The sequence below is a fragment of the Myotis davidii genome, unplaced genomic scaffold (genome assembly GCF_000327345.1).
Source record: "Myotis davidii unplaced genomic scaffold, ASM32734v1 scaffold847, whole genome shotgun sequence".
NCBI lineage: Eukaryota > Metazoa > Chordata > Mammalia > Chiroptera > Vespertilionidae > Myotis > Myotis davidii.
In genome coordinates this window covers 23,600-41,755 of record NW_006298049.1, presented here as the reverse complement: position 1 = coordinate 41,755, position 18,156 = coordinate 23,600, and the positions used below count along the sequence as shown (strand labels likewise).

Sequence of the window (18,156 nt, the reverse complement as noted above, 5' to 3'; positions counted from 1 at the left end):
AAAATCGCATAACAGCCGAGCATACACCCAGCAGCGCTGCTGATGCCTGAACGGTATGTGGAATGAAGTGGGCGGGCATCGGGAGGCCACTATGGCACGGGGCAAGCACTATGGGCAGTCTATCTGAAGTGTACCTGGTGTATAAGACGACCCCCCACTTGGAGGCATATTTTTCAGGGCCAAAAAATCGCCTTATACGCCGGCAAATACGGTGTATATATATATATATATATATGGGAATACATCATGGAAACATGGTATGTTTTTACTTCTGTGTTTACCTCTACATTTTTGTGAAAGCTTTAACCAAGATAATCCTATGTTTTCAGGGTTTGATTTTGTTTCGTTTTTTTAACAAAAACTCACAGCTTTGGCCAATTTGCTCAGTGGTTAGAGCATCGGCCCGTGAACTGAAGAGTTGCAGGTTCAATTCCAGTCAAGGGCGCATACCTCAGTTGCAGGCTCGGATGCCCAACCTGGTCAGGGTGGGTGCAGGAGGCAGCCAATCGATGTGTCTCACCCAAACGTTTATTTATTTAATTATTTACTTCTTAATCCTCATCCATGGATATGTTCATTGAATTTAGAGGGTGTGAGAGGGAAACATCCATGAGAGAGAAACATTGGTTGGTTACCACCCATACATGCCCTGACCGTGAATCAAACCCACAACTTAGGCATGTGCCCTGACCAAGAATCAAACCTTCACCCTTTTTGGTGTAAAGGATGACACCAACCAATTGAGCCACTCAGCTGGGCCCAATCCCTTTTTATGGGCAAAAATCCATCACATTACAAGTGACTTCTCTTGGTTCATACAGGGGTGGACAAAAGTGGGTTTATAGTTGTTCATATGAAAACTAATACAATAATGAATAAATAATAATAGAAGAATGAACTCTGGCCCTGGCTGGTGTGGCTCAGTTGGTTAGGTGGTGTCCCGTGCACTGGAAGATTGCTGGTTCAATTCCCAGTCAGGACACAGACCGGGTTTCCGGCTCTATCCCTGGTAGGCGGTATATAGAAGGCAGCTGAACGATGTTTCTCTCCCTCTCCCTCCATCTCTCTCTGAAAATCAATTTTTTAAAAATATATAAAAAAAGAATAAACTGTTTTTACATAATCACAGTTGTAACCCTACCTTTGCCCACCCCTGTGTATACAGCCCTGCAGTTTTATCCACTGAAAGGACTACTTTGATTAAATGAGAAAACAAATATATGACTGCTTCAGATATATGTTGAAATGTTTTTATTTTTTTGTGGGGTTTTTTTAAGATTTTTTTTTATATTTCAGAGAGAAAGGGAGAGGGAGAGATAGATAGAAACATCTATGTTGAGAGAGAATGATCCTGACGGAGAATTGAACCCTGACCTCCTGGTTCATAGGTTGACATTCAAACACTGAGCCACTGCCTGGCTGGGCTATTTTTTTCTTAAATGTGAGGAATGTTAATGAACTCTTGAAACTTTATCATTGAAAGTTTTGTATTGTTTGTTAAACAGTTCCAATTGAGTTAAAATATGTAAAATGCTTTTGTAAATGGAATTACACTATGTGGCTCTCTGGGTCTGGCTTCTGTCACTGAGGATAGTGTTTTTAAGGTTCAGCCCAAGTGCTCAACTCAATTTTTCATGTGCATACACCCAAGTAACCACTGCCCAGGATAAGGACTTGGAACATTTTCACAGCCTCAGAAGGCTCCCATGTGCCCCTTCCCAGTCAGTACTCCACCATTCTGACTTCTCTCACCACAGGACAGTTCATATTATTGAATTTGAAGTATATCTCTTTTAAATTTATAGCTTCTTCAACTAGACTTTGACTTTGAAAAAATTCCCTTGGAAAAACATGATGAAGAATATCGAAGTGAAGATATTCATATTTTATACTTCAGGAAGAAAAAATCGGTAAATACATTCCTGGCTCTTTATCCTCTGAGGAGGTTTTTTAGCTGGACGCTGTCTCTCAGCTTATAGGTGTTATAGATGTTGATTTTGATGTGGGGAAATAGTATGATGATTTACTGGACTCAGGCACTAACTCAATATTAAGATCACTTTACCTGGCCTCCTGTTCTTCCTCTAAAATAAGGCAGGCTTCTTCCTGTCCAGCTGTAAATTATATAGCTTTAAAATCGGGCATTATTTATGAGTTTCTAGTATCTTTTATTAGAGATTTTAAAATGCCAGCCAGCTCTGACCTTTGTGAACTTTATCCAACCATTCAGAATTTTTTAATAGTCAAAGTAAAACATAACAACCCTTCCCTGGTGGTTTAGTAGCTAGGATTTGGTACTGTCACCACTGCAGCTCAGGTTTAATTCCTGATCAGGAAAGTTATATGTTGAATCACTATGTTGAACACCTGAAACTAATATAATACTTATGGCCCTAGCCGGCTTGGCTCTGGATAAAGCGTCGGCCTGCGGACTGAAGGGTCCCAGGTTCGATTCCGGCCAAGGGCACATGCCTGGGTTGCGGGCTCAATCCCCATTCAGGGGTGTGTAGGAGGCAGCCGGTCGATGGTTCTCTCTCATCGTTGATGTTTCTATCTCTCTCTCCTTCTCCCCTTCTCTATGAAATCAATAAAGAAATATAATTTAAATATATATATATATTATATAATTCTTATGTCATCTACACTTTAATAAAGAAAAAAATTTTTTAAGTAAAATATAACAAGACAGATCTGTCCGATAATGAGAAATGCACTGTTTTATGTATATTCCCTTTTTGCTGCTTCCTTTACTTCTTATAACAATTACATTTTATGCAGGTTGCCTCTGCAATGTCTAGAGTTTGAGTCTGTAGAAAGGAAGAATTGTGTCCATTTTTATCCCAGCACCTTTTGCGTGTGACTGGTTGGTATAAGGCAGGGACATGATTAATTTTATTAAGGTTGTTAAATTTAATAACACATTTTTTCTGTTATCTTTGCTTTGAATTTGTTCATGATGAAGTTTTCTGATTATGTAAATTCTAGTCAAGCAAATAACTTGTAATTTTTGAGATCAATATTAGATGTTAGGACTATAAGGTAAGAAGATTGGTGGGATTAGTAATTCAAATCAACAAACTTACCTGGCATGATGCTGGAGATACAAAGGTAAAAAAATAAAAAATGGTTTATGCCTTAAGAAGAGTCCATTTTAGTTGAAGTTGTAGTATAGTTTTAAAAGTAGAATTTTTTTTGAGGCATGATTTTGTTTTCGAAATATAAAGGCTTTATTTTGGCAAAGAATAATTTCCTTTTTAAAAATTGATATAATTCATGTACCATAAAAATTACCCTTTTAAAGTGGTTTTTAGAAAGAAAATAAAAAAGTAAAAGAGAGAGAAAAAGAAATAAAGTGGTTTTTAGTATGTTCACTGAGTTGCACAACCATCACCACTTTCTAATTTTTTAAATATATTTTTATTGATTTCAGAGAGGAAGGGAGAGAGAGAGAGAGAAACATCAATGATGAGAGAGAATCATTGATCAGCTTCCTCCTACATGCTCCCTACTGGGGACCAAGTCTGCACAGCCGGGGCACATGCCCTAACTAGGAATCGAACCCATGACCTCCTGATTTCACAGGTCGACGCTCAACCACTGAACCATGCAAGCTGGACACCACTTTCTAATTTTAAACATTTTCAAAAAGAAACCCGTATTCGTTAGTGGTCACTTCCTGTTTCTGCCACCCCCAGCAACTAATTTGTGGTTACCAATCTACTCTCTGTCTCTGTGGATTTGCATATTCTGACCATTTCATATACAGGTATCTCTTGCTTTCAGAAAGTTCACTTTATGCCATTTTGTTTTTACAAAAGACCTACATTCATATGGTAATGGCTTCTCTTTGGATATCTTTTGCTTAGTGAAAATGGGTACTAACGTAGTCTTTTGTAAAAATGAAGTGGCATAGCTGAAACCGGTTTGGCTCAGTGGATAGAGTGTCGGCCTGTGGACTGAAAGGTCCCAGGTTAGATTCCGGTCAAGGGCATGTACCTTGGTTGCGGGCACATCCCCAGTGGGGGGGAGTGTGCAGGAGGCAGCTGATCGATGTTTCTAACTCTCTATCTCTCTCCTTTCCTCTCTGTAAAAATTCAATAAAATATATTTTAAAAAACAAAAATGAAGTGGCATAATGCAAAAGCAAGGATACTTATCATTTTATGCCATTTCAGCTCATGAAAGGTTTCATAGGAATGTGCAGGGGACACTAGTAAATGGAATCACACCCTATGTGGCTTCCTGGGTCTGACTTGTTTCACTCAGGACGGTGTTTTTAAGGTTCAGCTATGTTGTAGCACACATCAGCACTTAGCGCCCTTTTTATAGTTGAATAATATTTCTTTGTATGGACATACAATACCTCATCCATCTGTTCACCAGTTAAAAGGCCTTTGAGTATCTTTCACTTTTTGGCTCCAATGAATAATGTTGCTATGAATGTGCATGTAAACATTTCTGTATTACATATGTTTTCAAATCTCTTGGGTATGTTCCTCAAGTAGAATTGTCGGGTCTTATGGGAACTCTGTTTAACTTTTTGGAATTGCCAAACTATTCCAAAGCTATTAAAATGGTTTGTTTCTACCGGCAATGTGTGAGGGTCCCAGTTCTCCACATCCTCACCAATACTTGTCATCCATCTTTTTTATTATAGCCATTTTAGTAGGTATGAAGAAATTATAGTTGTAAAAGTTTTTTATATATTCTAAATATTAGATTTTTTATTTATTTATTTATTTATTTTTTATTTTTTTAAATCTTTATTGTTCAGATTATTACATTTGTTCCTCTTTTTTCCCCCCATAATTCCCGCACCTCAGAATTTGCCTTCAGCACTGCGCCTCCTCTGAGTGTCCGAATGCGTTACTCTTTCCTCCTAGTTGTAGGACTTCCACTCAGCCACCGTTCCTGTGGTTCTGGATGATGTCCCTTCCGTCTTTTAGTTTCACTTTTGAAATGGTTGTTCGAGGCGGCAAACTCCGGCGTTAACCTATGCCGCCATCTTGGTTCCTCTCTAAATATTAGATTCTTAATGGATATATAACGTCCAGATACTTCCCATTCTTTAAGTTGTCTTTTCATTTTTTGATAGTATGTCCTTAAGCACAAAGGTTTTTAATTTTGATGATGTTGAATATATCTTTTTTCTTTGGTTAGTTGTGCTCTAGGTGTCAGCAAAGAATCATTTCTAAACATTATCCATAGTTGTTTATTTGAATAGCATTTAGCCATTACATGGCATATTACCTAGTATTAAGTACCCAGTAAGCACTTCATTTGTAATAATTCATTCTGTAAAGTTTCTGTTTTGTTTTTTCTTATAGAAATTTCCATCGTGAAATCTTTAGTCATCTTACCCAAGCCTTTAGCAACCTGGGTAAGCTAAAGATGTGAATGGAGCATGGGAAGATTGTGTTCACAGATTTTTCCAGCATGTCTTTAGAGATCTGATAATAGACAACAACCATCATGGGCCGCCTGCAAAACAGAAAATGACTGCCGGTCTGCCAGCTAATGGGCCTGAAATCCAACTTAGTTTACTTTTAGCTCAGTAGCAAGTTCTGCTTAAAAGAAACATTGTGTATTAGTCACTCCTCAAATAAAAATAGGTATTAAGGTTAGCCTAAAGTCTGCCAAAAATAAACAGTGAAGCGTCATGGTTGACTTAGCTTATTTTCTGGAATTACATAAATTGATCCAGTTTCTAAAGAGAAATATATATTGCTATATAATAAAGTTTAAATTCAAATCAGTAAGTTTTAGTTTGTCTTCAAGATAGGTAAATTTAAAAGGTTTTCATTTTAACATAATTATGCAGTGGTTTTTATCATGTATCTTCCACTTCGTTGCTTTTAAGATAGCTTTACTACTTACTAGTAAACGTTCTTTTACGTTAAAAAAAGTCCCAACATACTTTGTATAGTTACATTGGCCAAAGTTTTATTCTTTTCCTCCACCATACATGTCTACATGAGTTGGTAAATTATACTGTAGTGAGTTAGTAAGAATGAAAGTTAAGAAATCATGAGATTACAATGAGGGGGGTTGGAGTGAAAATAAAAAGCCCATTTTCAGGCTTGTTCACTTTTCTCATATATATCTTCCAGGAAAAAGTGGCTAAAAATCACTGATGTTTACTTGTTTACAAAACAGAGATATTTTTAAATAACTGCAAATGTAATCCTATATACATCTAGCAAATGGTTTTGATTCTGTGTAGTCTTTATGTTATGATAATCATCTGCTCACAAATTGATCTGTCAAGAACTTAAATCTCAACAGTTCTAAAGAGTAATAATAAACTATAGAATTCTGGTACTTACAGGCATTGGTGCTAGGTGGCACATTTTATGTGTTAAAATAAATGTTCTTGCCCTGGCCAATTTGTTCAGTGGTTTGAGTGTCGGTCCGCAGACTGAAGGGTTGTGGGTTCAATTCCCAGTCAAGGACACATACTTCCCCAGCCCCAATAGGAGACAACCAATCAATGTATCTCTCTCATGTCAATGTTATTCTCTCCTCATCCTACCTCCCTTCCACTCTTTGAAATCAATGGAAAAAATATCCTCAGTTGAGGATTTAAAAAATAATAAAGATAAAATAAATAATTATTCTTTTTGAGATCCTGTGATTTTTTTTAAGGCTTCAGAAATTGCTTTGAAGAAAATAATCATCTAAAGCAGATAACTGCTTTCCAGAAAGACAAAAGCAGCCCCCCCTGTAGAGAAATTAAGGATTAATATCACCAGGACAGTTTTTCCTTCAGGCTTACTTTAGTCTTGTTTGTCTTACTGTTCTTTTTCGAATACTTTGTTCATCCTGCCCTTAGCATTTTATTAAGCAGTCATGTTGCAGAGAGCACCAGTTATTAGTGAAGTCTGAGGACAATGACTACTTTCTAGCTTGTCCATAACATGGAACTTGTGAAACTAAGTTTGATATTAACCAGCTGTAATAGGGCATCCGGATTCCTCAGATCCTTTGTCACCGTCCTCTCCTTTTCATTATACTCAGGATATACAGTCTACTTGTGGGTCTTTGACCTAAAGTGCCCCTCGACATCTATTATATAAAAAGCCTGTGGTTGTCACACCAAAACGCATTGTCAGCAGGAGGCTGCGTGCACGGGGTGGGCAGGGCTCTGTGCCAGCGAGGCACACGCGGGTGGGCTGGGTCTTGACTCTGGAGGACTTGACCAGAGGCTCAGGCGGGTTTCTGGGTCCCACCTCCCACCGCCCGCCGCGGGAGGACAGGTGTACCTTACTCTTCAGAACTTCCTGGAGGAGTCAGGCTGAAGTTGACCACTATTCAACTTGGCCAGAGTCACACTTGTGTGTTCCTCCTCCCCTTCCCATCCTATTCCCAGTCCTTTACTTGACTTAACATCTTAAGTCGGTTGCATACGTTCATCACTGTTTCTGGGGAACTGACCTAAGTGTCTAACTGTAGAATTAGAGTAATTTGTAACAGAAAGTCAAGTGGGATTTTCCCCTATGCTGAAATAAGGCCAAAGTGGAAGTTAAAAGTTACCAGGACCCCACGTTGAGATCAGAGAACTGCCGGTGGTTAGGGCCAGTGAGCACTGCAGGGCTCACTGAGAGGTGCCAGTCGTATGACATGCCCTCACTAACCACCATCCCCCGCCTGGCCAGGGAGCCTGGGCTTCTTTTGGAGAAGTGCATTGTAGAGGAATGGGATTTAGTCCTTTGGGCTCTGTCCTGAGGGAGGAAATGGTGCATCTGCACTTAGAAACCGTAGGAGGAAGGCCTGAGAGAATGATTCAAGATTTGGGATGCCTCCAAGAAGAGCAGACGGGCATTTTTCCACCTGGTTGAATGTGTTTACCCAGCAGACCTGCACATTTGTTGTTTTATCCAGAGCCCAGGAATGGAATTGGAGAGGTAATGGGACTGTCAGGAAGAGAGTTAGCAGAGATGGATCCTGCCAGCCTGAGAGTGATATGTGAATTGGGGGCTGGAGAAATTGTGCAGCAATTAGAGGAGGTTAAAAGGCAGGTGCAATAGGTGAGTGAGATGTGATGCCAGTTGGCTGAATATAGCCAACTCTCAAATCTCAAAGGACAGCCAGTGCTGGGTGGAGCTGCTCAGGAGTGAGCCTCTGGCCCTTCACACTAGTGGGGGTGGCACTGTGCACCAGGAAATCCCTAGGGCACTTACCAGAATACGGTTATAGCCAATTAGGGAGCCTCCATAATAAGACAGCTTCTCAAACTAATCTACACACGGGATCACCTCAAAAATTAAAAGCCATGTCCAGGACCCATCTGAGTCCAATTATATCAGAGGCATGGTATTTTTGTTAAAGGGCTCCAGATGGTTTTAGTGTATAGGCTACATTGAGGGCTACTGCTATAAGGAAACCTAGCATCTGCTTCCCAAAAAGAAGAGAGCCAAGGGAGGAGAAGTACAAAAACAAACTATTTGTGATTAGAGTGGACCTATGCTGCATAGAGAGGAAAAGAGCTTTGAATCGGATGTGGAGTCTCCTATGAAATAGATTTTAAAATAAACAGGACTGAGCTTTAGAAACTGACTAAATAGCTCAAAATTTAGAGAATCTGGCCAAGAAAGTAAAGGTGATACTAAAGTGGAAAGGGAAATTCAATAGCTGGAAAAAGAAAACCATTAACAGGTATAGTCACCAATGATTTGAGTCTCCTTTCTATACCAGTTACAACTAAGGATCTTCGAGGCTGCATAGCTTTGCGTCTTAACCTGCTATAGTTCATAACCAAAGAAGGGTCCACAGATCATATGTTTGGTGAATTTGGGAGTGCTTAGGTTGTTGTTAATTATTTCAGGAAGTATTAATAATCCAGAATGATTGGTAATGGGATTTCTTACACAGTATATCTTTCAAATTTTTCTTACCCTTTTCCTTGAAAATTTCCTTGATATATGATGCCAAATACAATATTAAACTCAGATTACAGATGTTTCATTTGAGAAACGAGGGTCATAGAAACATGACTCTTGTTTTTCTAAAGGTTCCCTGTAGGTGGCAATGCTTGACTTTGTCTTTAAGTAATTTATAGAAAGGAAGTTGTTAAAGTAGAATATTTTCAAATGGAATCACACTTGCATTTAAAAGATGAATCAAATTGGATTTCAAAGAATAATCCTACCTATCTATTATGAGTTGCTTTCACACTATAACATGATTATCTTAGTCTGTTTGGGCTGCTATAACAAATTACCATAAATTGGATGGCTTATTAACAACAGGAATTTATTTATTACAATTCTGGAAGCTAGGAAGTCCAAGATCAAGTTGCCTGTTTCCTATGAACATCTGTTCTCACTGTAACCTCACATAGCAGAAGGGGCAAGTGATCTCCCTGAGAACCCCCTCCTCTTTTTTTTGTAAATTCTCATCCAAGGATATTTTTTTCATTGATTTTTTTTTTAGAGAGAGTGGAAGGGAGGGGGCAGAGAGAGAAACATCAATGTGAGAGAGGCACATTGATGTTCCTACAACCCAGGTATGTGCCCTTGACCAGGAATCAAACTCTCAACCCTTTGGTGCTCAAGCTGATGCTCTAACCCAGCCGTGAGCTAACTACGGCCCACGGGCCAGATCCAACCTGTTTGAAATGAATAAAACTAAAAAAAAAAAAAAAAAGACCATACCCTTTTATGTAATGATGTTTACTTTGAATTTATATTCACACAAACACTCCATCCATGCTTTTGTTCCGGCCCTCCGGTCCAGTTTAAGAACCCATTGTGGCCCTTGAGTCAGAAAGTTTGCCCACCCCTGCTCTACCCATTTAGCAACACCAGCCATGAGTACTAATACCATTTTGAGAGCTTCCTGCTCACCCCCAAAAGCCCAACCTCCAAATACCATCCCATTGGGGGAATAAGTTACAACATATGAATTTGGGGGAGGACACAATCATTCAGATCATAACAACCATATAAGTGAAACAGTATAATTTTTTTCTTATTAAATTGTATTTGATTTATCTTCCTTCCATTGCATTCTGATATGCCTTTTGAATTTTTGAATGTCTCATAAAGCTACATAAAGTGCAATTCATAAGCCATTTCTCTGCAATCTTCTATGAGAGCCAGATATTTAAGAGGCTAAATTCAAGTTCTAAAAATTAAATTCACCTTTTATATAATTTTATATCTGAGTTACTTGAAACTACTAATTAATTTTATTTTTGAACTAGAGGCCCAGTGCACGAATTTATGCACAGGTGGGGTTGCTCTGGGTGGCCTGCAGGGATCGGGCTGAAACCCGCAGTCCAATGCCGCCTGCATGTGCCTGCTACGGGCTTGCGCCCAATCAGTCCCAATCGGGAGAGGCTCGTGCTGCCGCAGCAGCGCTTGCCAGCCATGAGCCCTGCATCTGGCACCCTCCCAAGGGGAGTGGCCTGTGGGATCAGGCTGAAACTGGCTCTCTGACATCCCCCAAGGGGTCTTGGATTGCGAGACCAGGCTGAGGGACCCCACTGGTGCACAATCGGGTTGGGGAGGGACCGGGGGAGGGCTCCAGGGTGTGTCGGGCCCATCTCACTCAGTGCCCAGCAGCAAGCTAACCTACTGGTCTGTGCACCTTACCCCTGATGGTCACTGCACATCACAGTGACTGGTTGAACAGTTGACTGCCCCCTGGTGGTCAGTGCATATCATAGCGATCAGTTGAGCAGCCTTAGCATATTATTAGCATACTACAGGTCTTCCCTTCCCTTGGCTGCTGGCACCGGTTTGCCTCTGGGACCCGGGACCCAGGCCTTCACTCTGGCCGGGCTGCAGCTGGAGCCCGCCCCGGAGCTGTCAGAGTTCACTGCTCCAGCCCCGGGGCCATCAGGCTTTGCTCCGCCCCTTGGAGCCTACATATGCAAATTAACCACCATCTTTGTTGGGTGAATTTGCATACTTTCCTGATTGGCTGGTTTGCATAGCGAAGGTATGGTCAATTTACATGTTTGTCTATTACTAGGTGAGATTACACTTTGGTTGTTTGGTGGTTCTGCTGTTTGGTCTATTTGCATATTACCCTTTTATTATATAGGATATGTTTTTATTGATTTCAGAGAGGAAGGGAGAGGGAGAGAGAGATGGAAACATCAATGATGAGAGAGTATCATTGATTGGCTGCCTCCTGCCACCCCCCACTGGGGATTGAGCCCGAAACCCAGGCATGTGCCCTTGACTGGAATCGAACTCAGGACCCTTCAGTCCACAGGCTGATGCTCTATCCACTGAGCCAAACCAGCTAGGGCAAAACTACTAATTAATTTTAATTAGTTTTTCAAACCAGTGTATCTTCCTCAGTAGAATTGTAGGTAGCTGTTACATCAAAGACTGATGTTCCTGTGAGCTTCAGCCAGCTATTTGACTTTCAGTTTTCTTCAAGGGACATCAGAATTTGAAATTTTTTGGTTCATTGATAGTGCACTAGTGGCCTGGTGCACAGATTCGTGCACATTGAAAAGAAATTAATTAGAAGAAATATTTTAATATCGCTATTCGCCCTTTCTCTATAATAGGAGTGTCAGAGATGAAAGAAAATTAGTAAAATGTATATGAAAATAATATATAAGTAGATTAATAAACAATAACAAAATGATATAACAAAGACATGAAATAAAAACAAAAACATGGTTCTCTTTCCGCCATCGGTCCGTGCCGCCATCATGGTGCACATGAATGTCCTGGCTGATGCTCTGAAGAGTATCAACAATGCCGAAAAGAGAGGCAAGCACCAGGTTCTCATCAGGCCGTGCTCCAAAGTCATCGTCCAGTTTCTGACTGTGATGATGGAGCATGGTTACATTAGCGAATTTGAAATTATTGATGACCACAGAGCTGGGAAAATGAAAATTCTTGTGAACCTCCGTACCTCTGCACTTTACTTCGGCACCTCCTCTGAGTCTCAGTGTGCTTTTCTCTTTCCTTCTAGTTGTAGAATTTCCACTCAGCCAGCCTCTTGTGGTTCTGGATGATGTCCGTTTTGTCTTTTAGTCGTATTTTTGAATTTGTTGTGGGAGGCAGCAATTTCCAGTGTTTACCTATGCCGCCATCTTGGTTTCTCTCACAAGTGAACAATTTTAGAAAAAAAGAAGAAATTATGGTGGAAGAAAACCCTTTGGTGTTCATTTTTATGGCTCTAAAGCAAGTTCCTTAAGCATTCAGAGCCCTGACCGGTGTAACTTGGTTGAGTATCGACCCATACACTGAAAGATTGTTGGTTTAATTCCCTGGTCAGGACACATGCCTGGGTTTGTGGGCTCAATTCCTGGGAGGGGATGTGCAGGAGTCAGCCAATTGATATTTCCCTCTCACATTGATGTTTCTCCCTCTCCCTTTCCCTTCCTCTCTATCTAAAAATCATTTGAAAAGTGGGGGGACAGAAAAAAATCCTCATTTCTAAACACAGGAGCCTGGGCTTTCTGGTTGGAGCTCCAAGCTTAACATTCCATTGCCCTGGATTCTTAGCCAGTTCTTCCTTCTTTGGCTCTTATGTCTGTTAAACTGAGACCAGTTAGGTAGCAGGTAGGGTACAGCAGCAGGTCATTATTTTTAAATCTGAGACTTGATGTATCTGCATAACCATTTTCAGAGGTCAGATGTATTAACTCTTAAAAGAGCAGGATGACCCTAAAATGCTCTGTAGCAGTTGCCTTCTGGATCAACGATCTTTTACCATGTGGTAAGACTATGTGTGGGATACAGTAACTTAGCTTAACTAATCCTTTAAACTGTGTACCAACAGACAAGAATGAAAGTCAGAGCCTTGAATTGTATCTGCTTCTCCACCAGTCAGTATAAAGTGGCACATGCTTAACTACATCATATTAAACTTTCAAGATCTTTTTGTTTTCAATTGATGGAAAAGATTGTCATGAACACTAAATAGTCGGTCTTAATTTTTAGAAACATTTATTACTTACCTATAATACAGTAACATTTTGATGAAGAGTAAGTTCATTTTAATATTCACATGGTTGAAAACTGCTATTGCTTCCTTGCAAAACAAAATAAAGGTTTTTGAAAAAGCTACTCTAGATGCAATTCTTAGAGGCTTGAATGTTTCAGTAGTTAGCACATTTCCTTCATGTTATCAGCGCTAATAAAGTACCACTGGCAGTCTGTTAGAGTTCTAATGGCTCAGTGCTTTTAAGCACTCCGAGTGTAAATTTTTAAAGGTTAACTTTTATTCCCATTTGTTAACCTACTGAGCCCAGGCATTAACAGTCTGAGTTCCGGGTCTTCATGTTGGCTCATTATGGCTTTGATAAATCACTGTCTGAGTTATGTGTATATAATACAAACAATCTCATGTGTCTACATTCAATAAATGACCTTGTTCTTTTAAGAATGTATCCTGAAAGCCCGTTTGTACTGTGTGTATAGTACAGCTGCATATTGGGGTGCTCCAAGGATAAATAGCATGTTTTATCCAAAACTTAGATGGGAAGCATTACATTTACATTCAGAATGAGTGTAAAAAATAATCTCCTGGCATATCATTCACATGGAGCATAGGCCTGATTTCTTGAAACCGAAAAACAGGAAAAACAAGTTTCACACTCCCATAAATAACAAATGTTTAACCAGAAAATGTCTTTGGATCTCAGTGCCATTTATGATTGTAGGCACAATAATGTGCTTTTAAAATAGCTATTTCTAAATCTTGTCACGGGGATTTTTTTTTTTTAATTCTGTTGTTCAGAACTCTCACTCTATAGCATGGATTTTGACACACACATTCAGTCTGTTACTCTATGTCTAGTTGAGTTTCTGGTTGTTAACCTGAGAGTCCAAGGGCGAGGAGAGACTATCAGAAGCTTAGTGTGGCCGGTAGAAACCAAATTCCCAATTTGCTCTGGAAGACAGCCCTAGTTCAGTTCTAAATCCTACCACCTTCTCTTTATGCATCCAGGCTGGAACATTCTGTTTCTATCTTGAGAAATGGCTCACTTGATTACTATCTAATCTAGCTGTAAGTTTTAGGCAAGTTAAACCTTGAAGGTTAGTGTCCTTTCGTGTCAAATGAGAGCACCATCTACTGATAGCACTGTAGTGGTGGTTAAACTAGATAACATGGGGATGAGGGTAGGGAAGAAGGCATCTCCCCAGCATAAGCCTCTGAGAATTCAGAAAGGTAAACTCATACAAATAAGAGAGGTGCAAAGCTTTCTTTGGTAAACAACACATTATGTGGTCCAGGGAAAACAAAAGCCTCCTTGTCCAAAAAGATTCCAAGCTGTCATTTACTGTTATGTCCCACCATGACTTCTTCACCTCCTCTTTAGAGATTGCTGTTGCCAAAAAGATCCTGTAAAATGTTAATAAGAAAAAAGGCATTACTGATTTGGTACTTCCCAGCAGAATGTAACACCAAAGCAAAACAAATGAAACAGAGAAATAGCCCCCAATACAGCAGACTAGAGGAGGCCACGGAACCCAGCAGAGAAGTTCCTGGAGACTCCTCAAAGCCCAGCAAATGAAATGTGACTTGTTGCTGTTGACATTTTCCCACATTTACCTTCCCTTCTACCCTTCGGCCTTTATCTAATCCACTGTCCATGACCTCTCTGAAACATTCGACGTGTTGATTCACTTTCAATTCAGACAATAGATACTATCCTGGATGTCTGGGATGCACATTAATACAGTCAAACCCTCAGTTCTCAAACATCTCCCATCTTGAAAAATTCGGTTCTCAAAACCAAGTTGTTTGTGGAAAAATGTCTCTGTTGCCTAACAAAACCGGTTCTCCATCTGACAACCCTTTCATGCTGGTACCCGTATGATCACTGGCGTCTCTCAGGCGGCAAAGGAGAGAATGCGTAAGCATGAGTCAGTTTTCCACTAACTCTCACATTGTTAGCATGTCAAGAAATTGTGTTGTAAATATATTTGTGGGGGGTTTTTTTTTTGCTTTTGATGCTGCTTATTAAATACGTATTATTATTAAATATGTACAGTAAGTCCCCATAGTCCTAGGAAGGTTAGTGATAGCAGCAAAGTGAAAAGGAGAGTTGTGAGGACAACAATAGAGCTTAAAAGAGAAATAATTGCAAAGTATGATAGAGGTGTTTGCATGTCTGATCTGGCAACCGAGTAAGTCATGGTGAAATCTATGTTAGCACAATTTTAAAACATAAAGAGGCCATCAAGAGTGCTGATGCTGCTAAGGGTGTGAAAGTGCTCACCAAACAACCATCACAGGCAATTGCTGACTTGGGTATGAAAAGCAGTTAGCCAGTGACAGCATTTGGGAGGCAATGATATGTGAGAAAGTGAAGATGCTGCATGCTGACCTCCTAAAAGACACCCCTGGAACAAGAGGTGAAAGTGATAAGGGTGGTTTGATACATTTAAGAAAAATGGCATTCATAGTATAGTGAGGCACCGGAGGCTGTCAGTTCCAACAAAGTAGCTGCTGATAATGTTATGACAGGATTTCAAGAACACACAGAGGCCAACAGATCTGTTCCCCAGCACAGGTTTGGTTGTGATGAGACAGGCCTCTTCTGGGAGAAAATGCCAAAGAGGACCTACATCCCACAGAGGAAATCATTGCCACTGAGGAACAGACTCACGTTATTGTTGTGTGGGAATGTGAGTGAGGACTCTAAATTGAAGCCTCTACTCGTCTACCATTCTGAAAACCCACAAGTTTCAAGAAAAATAATCGCATGAAAAACAAGTTGAATGTGATGTGGAAGGCTAATAGCAAAGCTTGGGTAACCAAGCAATGTTTCCTGAGGGGATTCATGAAGTGTTTTCCCCAAGTGTGAAGGAATACCTGGGGGGGCGGGGGGCACAATGGGCACTCAGGGCAGTTCCTGTAATAGACAGTGCTCCTGCCCACCTTCAGGCGTGGCGGCCAAGCTGGTGGAGGAGTACAGCTTCATCCCTGTCAGGTTCTTGCCACCTAACAACTCCTTTCAGCCAGCAGGTCATTTCTAATTTTAAGAAACTTGACACAAAGTTTCAGAGACGTTTTGAGGTGACCTCTGAAACTAATTTAACCCTCAGGGAATTCTGGTAGGAACATTTTAATATCTTCACTTGCTTGAGGCTCATAGACAAAGCCTGGAGGGAAGTGTCTTCCAGGCCATGCAATCAGCCTGGAAGACATTTTGTGTCATTGTATGTGACCTGAGTCCGTTGCTGAAAGAGACTTTGAAGGCTTTGAGGACAAGTCTGTGATGGCTGTGGAGGATACTGTGTCTTGGGCAAGTCAGTGAATTGGAAGTGAATGATGATGATGTGGAGGAGTTGGTGGAGGACTACCACACTGAGCTGTCCACCAAGGAACTCCAAGACCTTCAGAGGGAGCAGCAACAGACAGTAGCAGAGGAGCGCTCTTCAGAAGTGGAGGAGGGTAGGGAGGATATTCCTACTTCACTAATCAAGGAAATGCTAGCCAGTTAGTGGATAGAGCTTCAGCCTGTAGACCAAAGGGTCCTGGGTTCAATTTTGGTCAAGGGCAAGTACTTGGTTGCAAGCTCTTCTCTGGCCGAAGCCCTGGTCAGGACTCAAGCAAGAGGCAACCAATCGATTTGTTTCGATATTTCTGTCTTTCCCTCTCTCTTCGACTCTCCCTAAAAATCAATGGAAAAATATCCTCGGGTGAGGATTAACAAACAAACAAGAAAAAAAAAAGGAAATGCTTGGGAAATGGGGAGAAATGCAAAGTTTTGTTGAGAAATATTACGAAGATAAAGAAGTAGCAAATCGAACAATAAACTTGTTCAATGACAATGCTGCAGTGTTTCTCTTCAGGCAAGTGTTAGAACACAAGCGAAAACAAACAGCATTGCGTAGGTTTTTAGTGAGAGGCCCAGTGAGCCGGAAGCAAGTTCTAGTGGAGCAAAGAGATGAGAGAGAAAGAACCCCAGAACAGCTACCTGACCTTTCCAAGCAATAACATCCCTCCATCCCTCCTCTCCATAGCCACTCATCAGTAGCTCTCAACATTAAAGATAAGTTCTAGTGTGTACGTGAAATTTCACTTTTACTGTACATTTCATTTCCTTTTTGTTATTTTTCATTTACATTTTATGTCCTTTATTTTTAGTTTTTATAGTTTTACTGTCCACAGTATTTCATTTATCAAGAGAAACTATTCCTAGCTCAAATATTCATGTTTCATAGTTCAGGAATACAGGTCAGTGACAAACTTCCATGGAATTCAACTCAAAAGAAATTCTTCACATTCCAAGATCACTTTGTACTCTGAGAGATACCAGCCTTGCTCATCTCCTGGATCTTTATCGGAATCATAATTTCTGTAGAAATATGCATTTGCTTTCTTTCTTGGTTCAGCTACACCAAACTTAGAGGCAGCTGCAACCCCCAGGGATACAACAATGGCTCCAACAATATGAAATCTCAGACGCTTGGCCAGAAGGCCACACATCTGAGGTTTTGGCAAAGACATACATGGTAGTTATAGTCTCCCCAACACCAATGTCCGTCCTTCCTCTGTCCTTTTTGTTTTAAAAGTGTTTATTTATAAACAGTACTTTAGACATATACTATACACAAGAAAGGTTAAAACAATCTTTTGGAGGTCTAGAATGGATTAATTCCATTTACATTCTTTCTAATGGGAAAAATGATTCGGTTTTCAAACAAATCACTTCTCGACAGCCTTCTGGAAAAAACTGAGCTCAAAGTTTGAGAACCGAGGTTTCACTCTACTCACTTGGGTATTAGGGGCAAACAAATCTATAAAATGCAATCCATAACCTTAAGCTGCTCACTCATCCATAATGTGAAATACATATGCAAACATAATTGTAACTCTTAAAGAAGTACAGTAATAAAGGTATAAATAAGCCGTAGCAGCAGTATGAAGGAGAGTAATGGTTAACTCTGCCTAGGCCCTATAACAGGGGTGGGCAAACTTTTTGACTCGAGGGCCACAATGGGTTCTTAAACTGGACCGGAGGGCCGGAACAAAAGCATGGATGGAGTGTTTGTGTGAACTAATATAAATTCAAAGTAAACATCATTACATAAAAGGATACGGTCTTTTTTATTTTTAGTTTTATTCATTTCAAACGGGCCGGATCCAGCCCGCGCGCCGTAGTTTGCCCCCGGCTGAGCTAGTCCCACCCACCCACTCCAGCCTTCCCTCTGAGATTCAGGAGCTGTG

At 40.4% G+C, this 18,156-nt stretch overlaps 1 protein-coding gene across 3 annotated transcripts in view; it reads left to right on the top strand.

Moving 5' to 3' along the window:
* VCPKMT (valosin containing protein lysine methyltransferase) overlaps positions 1-6,381 on the top strand; it is an 11,414-nt gene extending 5,033 nt beyond the window's left edge. For 2 of the 3 annotated variants that reach the window (XM_006773757.2, XM_006773756.2), the window contains 2 exons: positions 1,806-1,910; positions 5,328-6,381. In XM_006773757.2, coding sequence (XP_006773820.1) covers positions 1,806-1,910; positions 5,328-5,342 — 120 coding nt within the window. In that variant the 3' untranslated portion in view covers positions 5,343-6,381. The remainder of the gene's footprint in view (positions 1-1,805; positions 1,911-5,327) is intronic. The other variant, XM_006773758.2, reaches the window with a different exon arrangement.
* Positions 6,382-18,156: the final 11,775 nt, after the last annotated feature.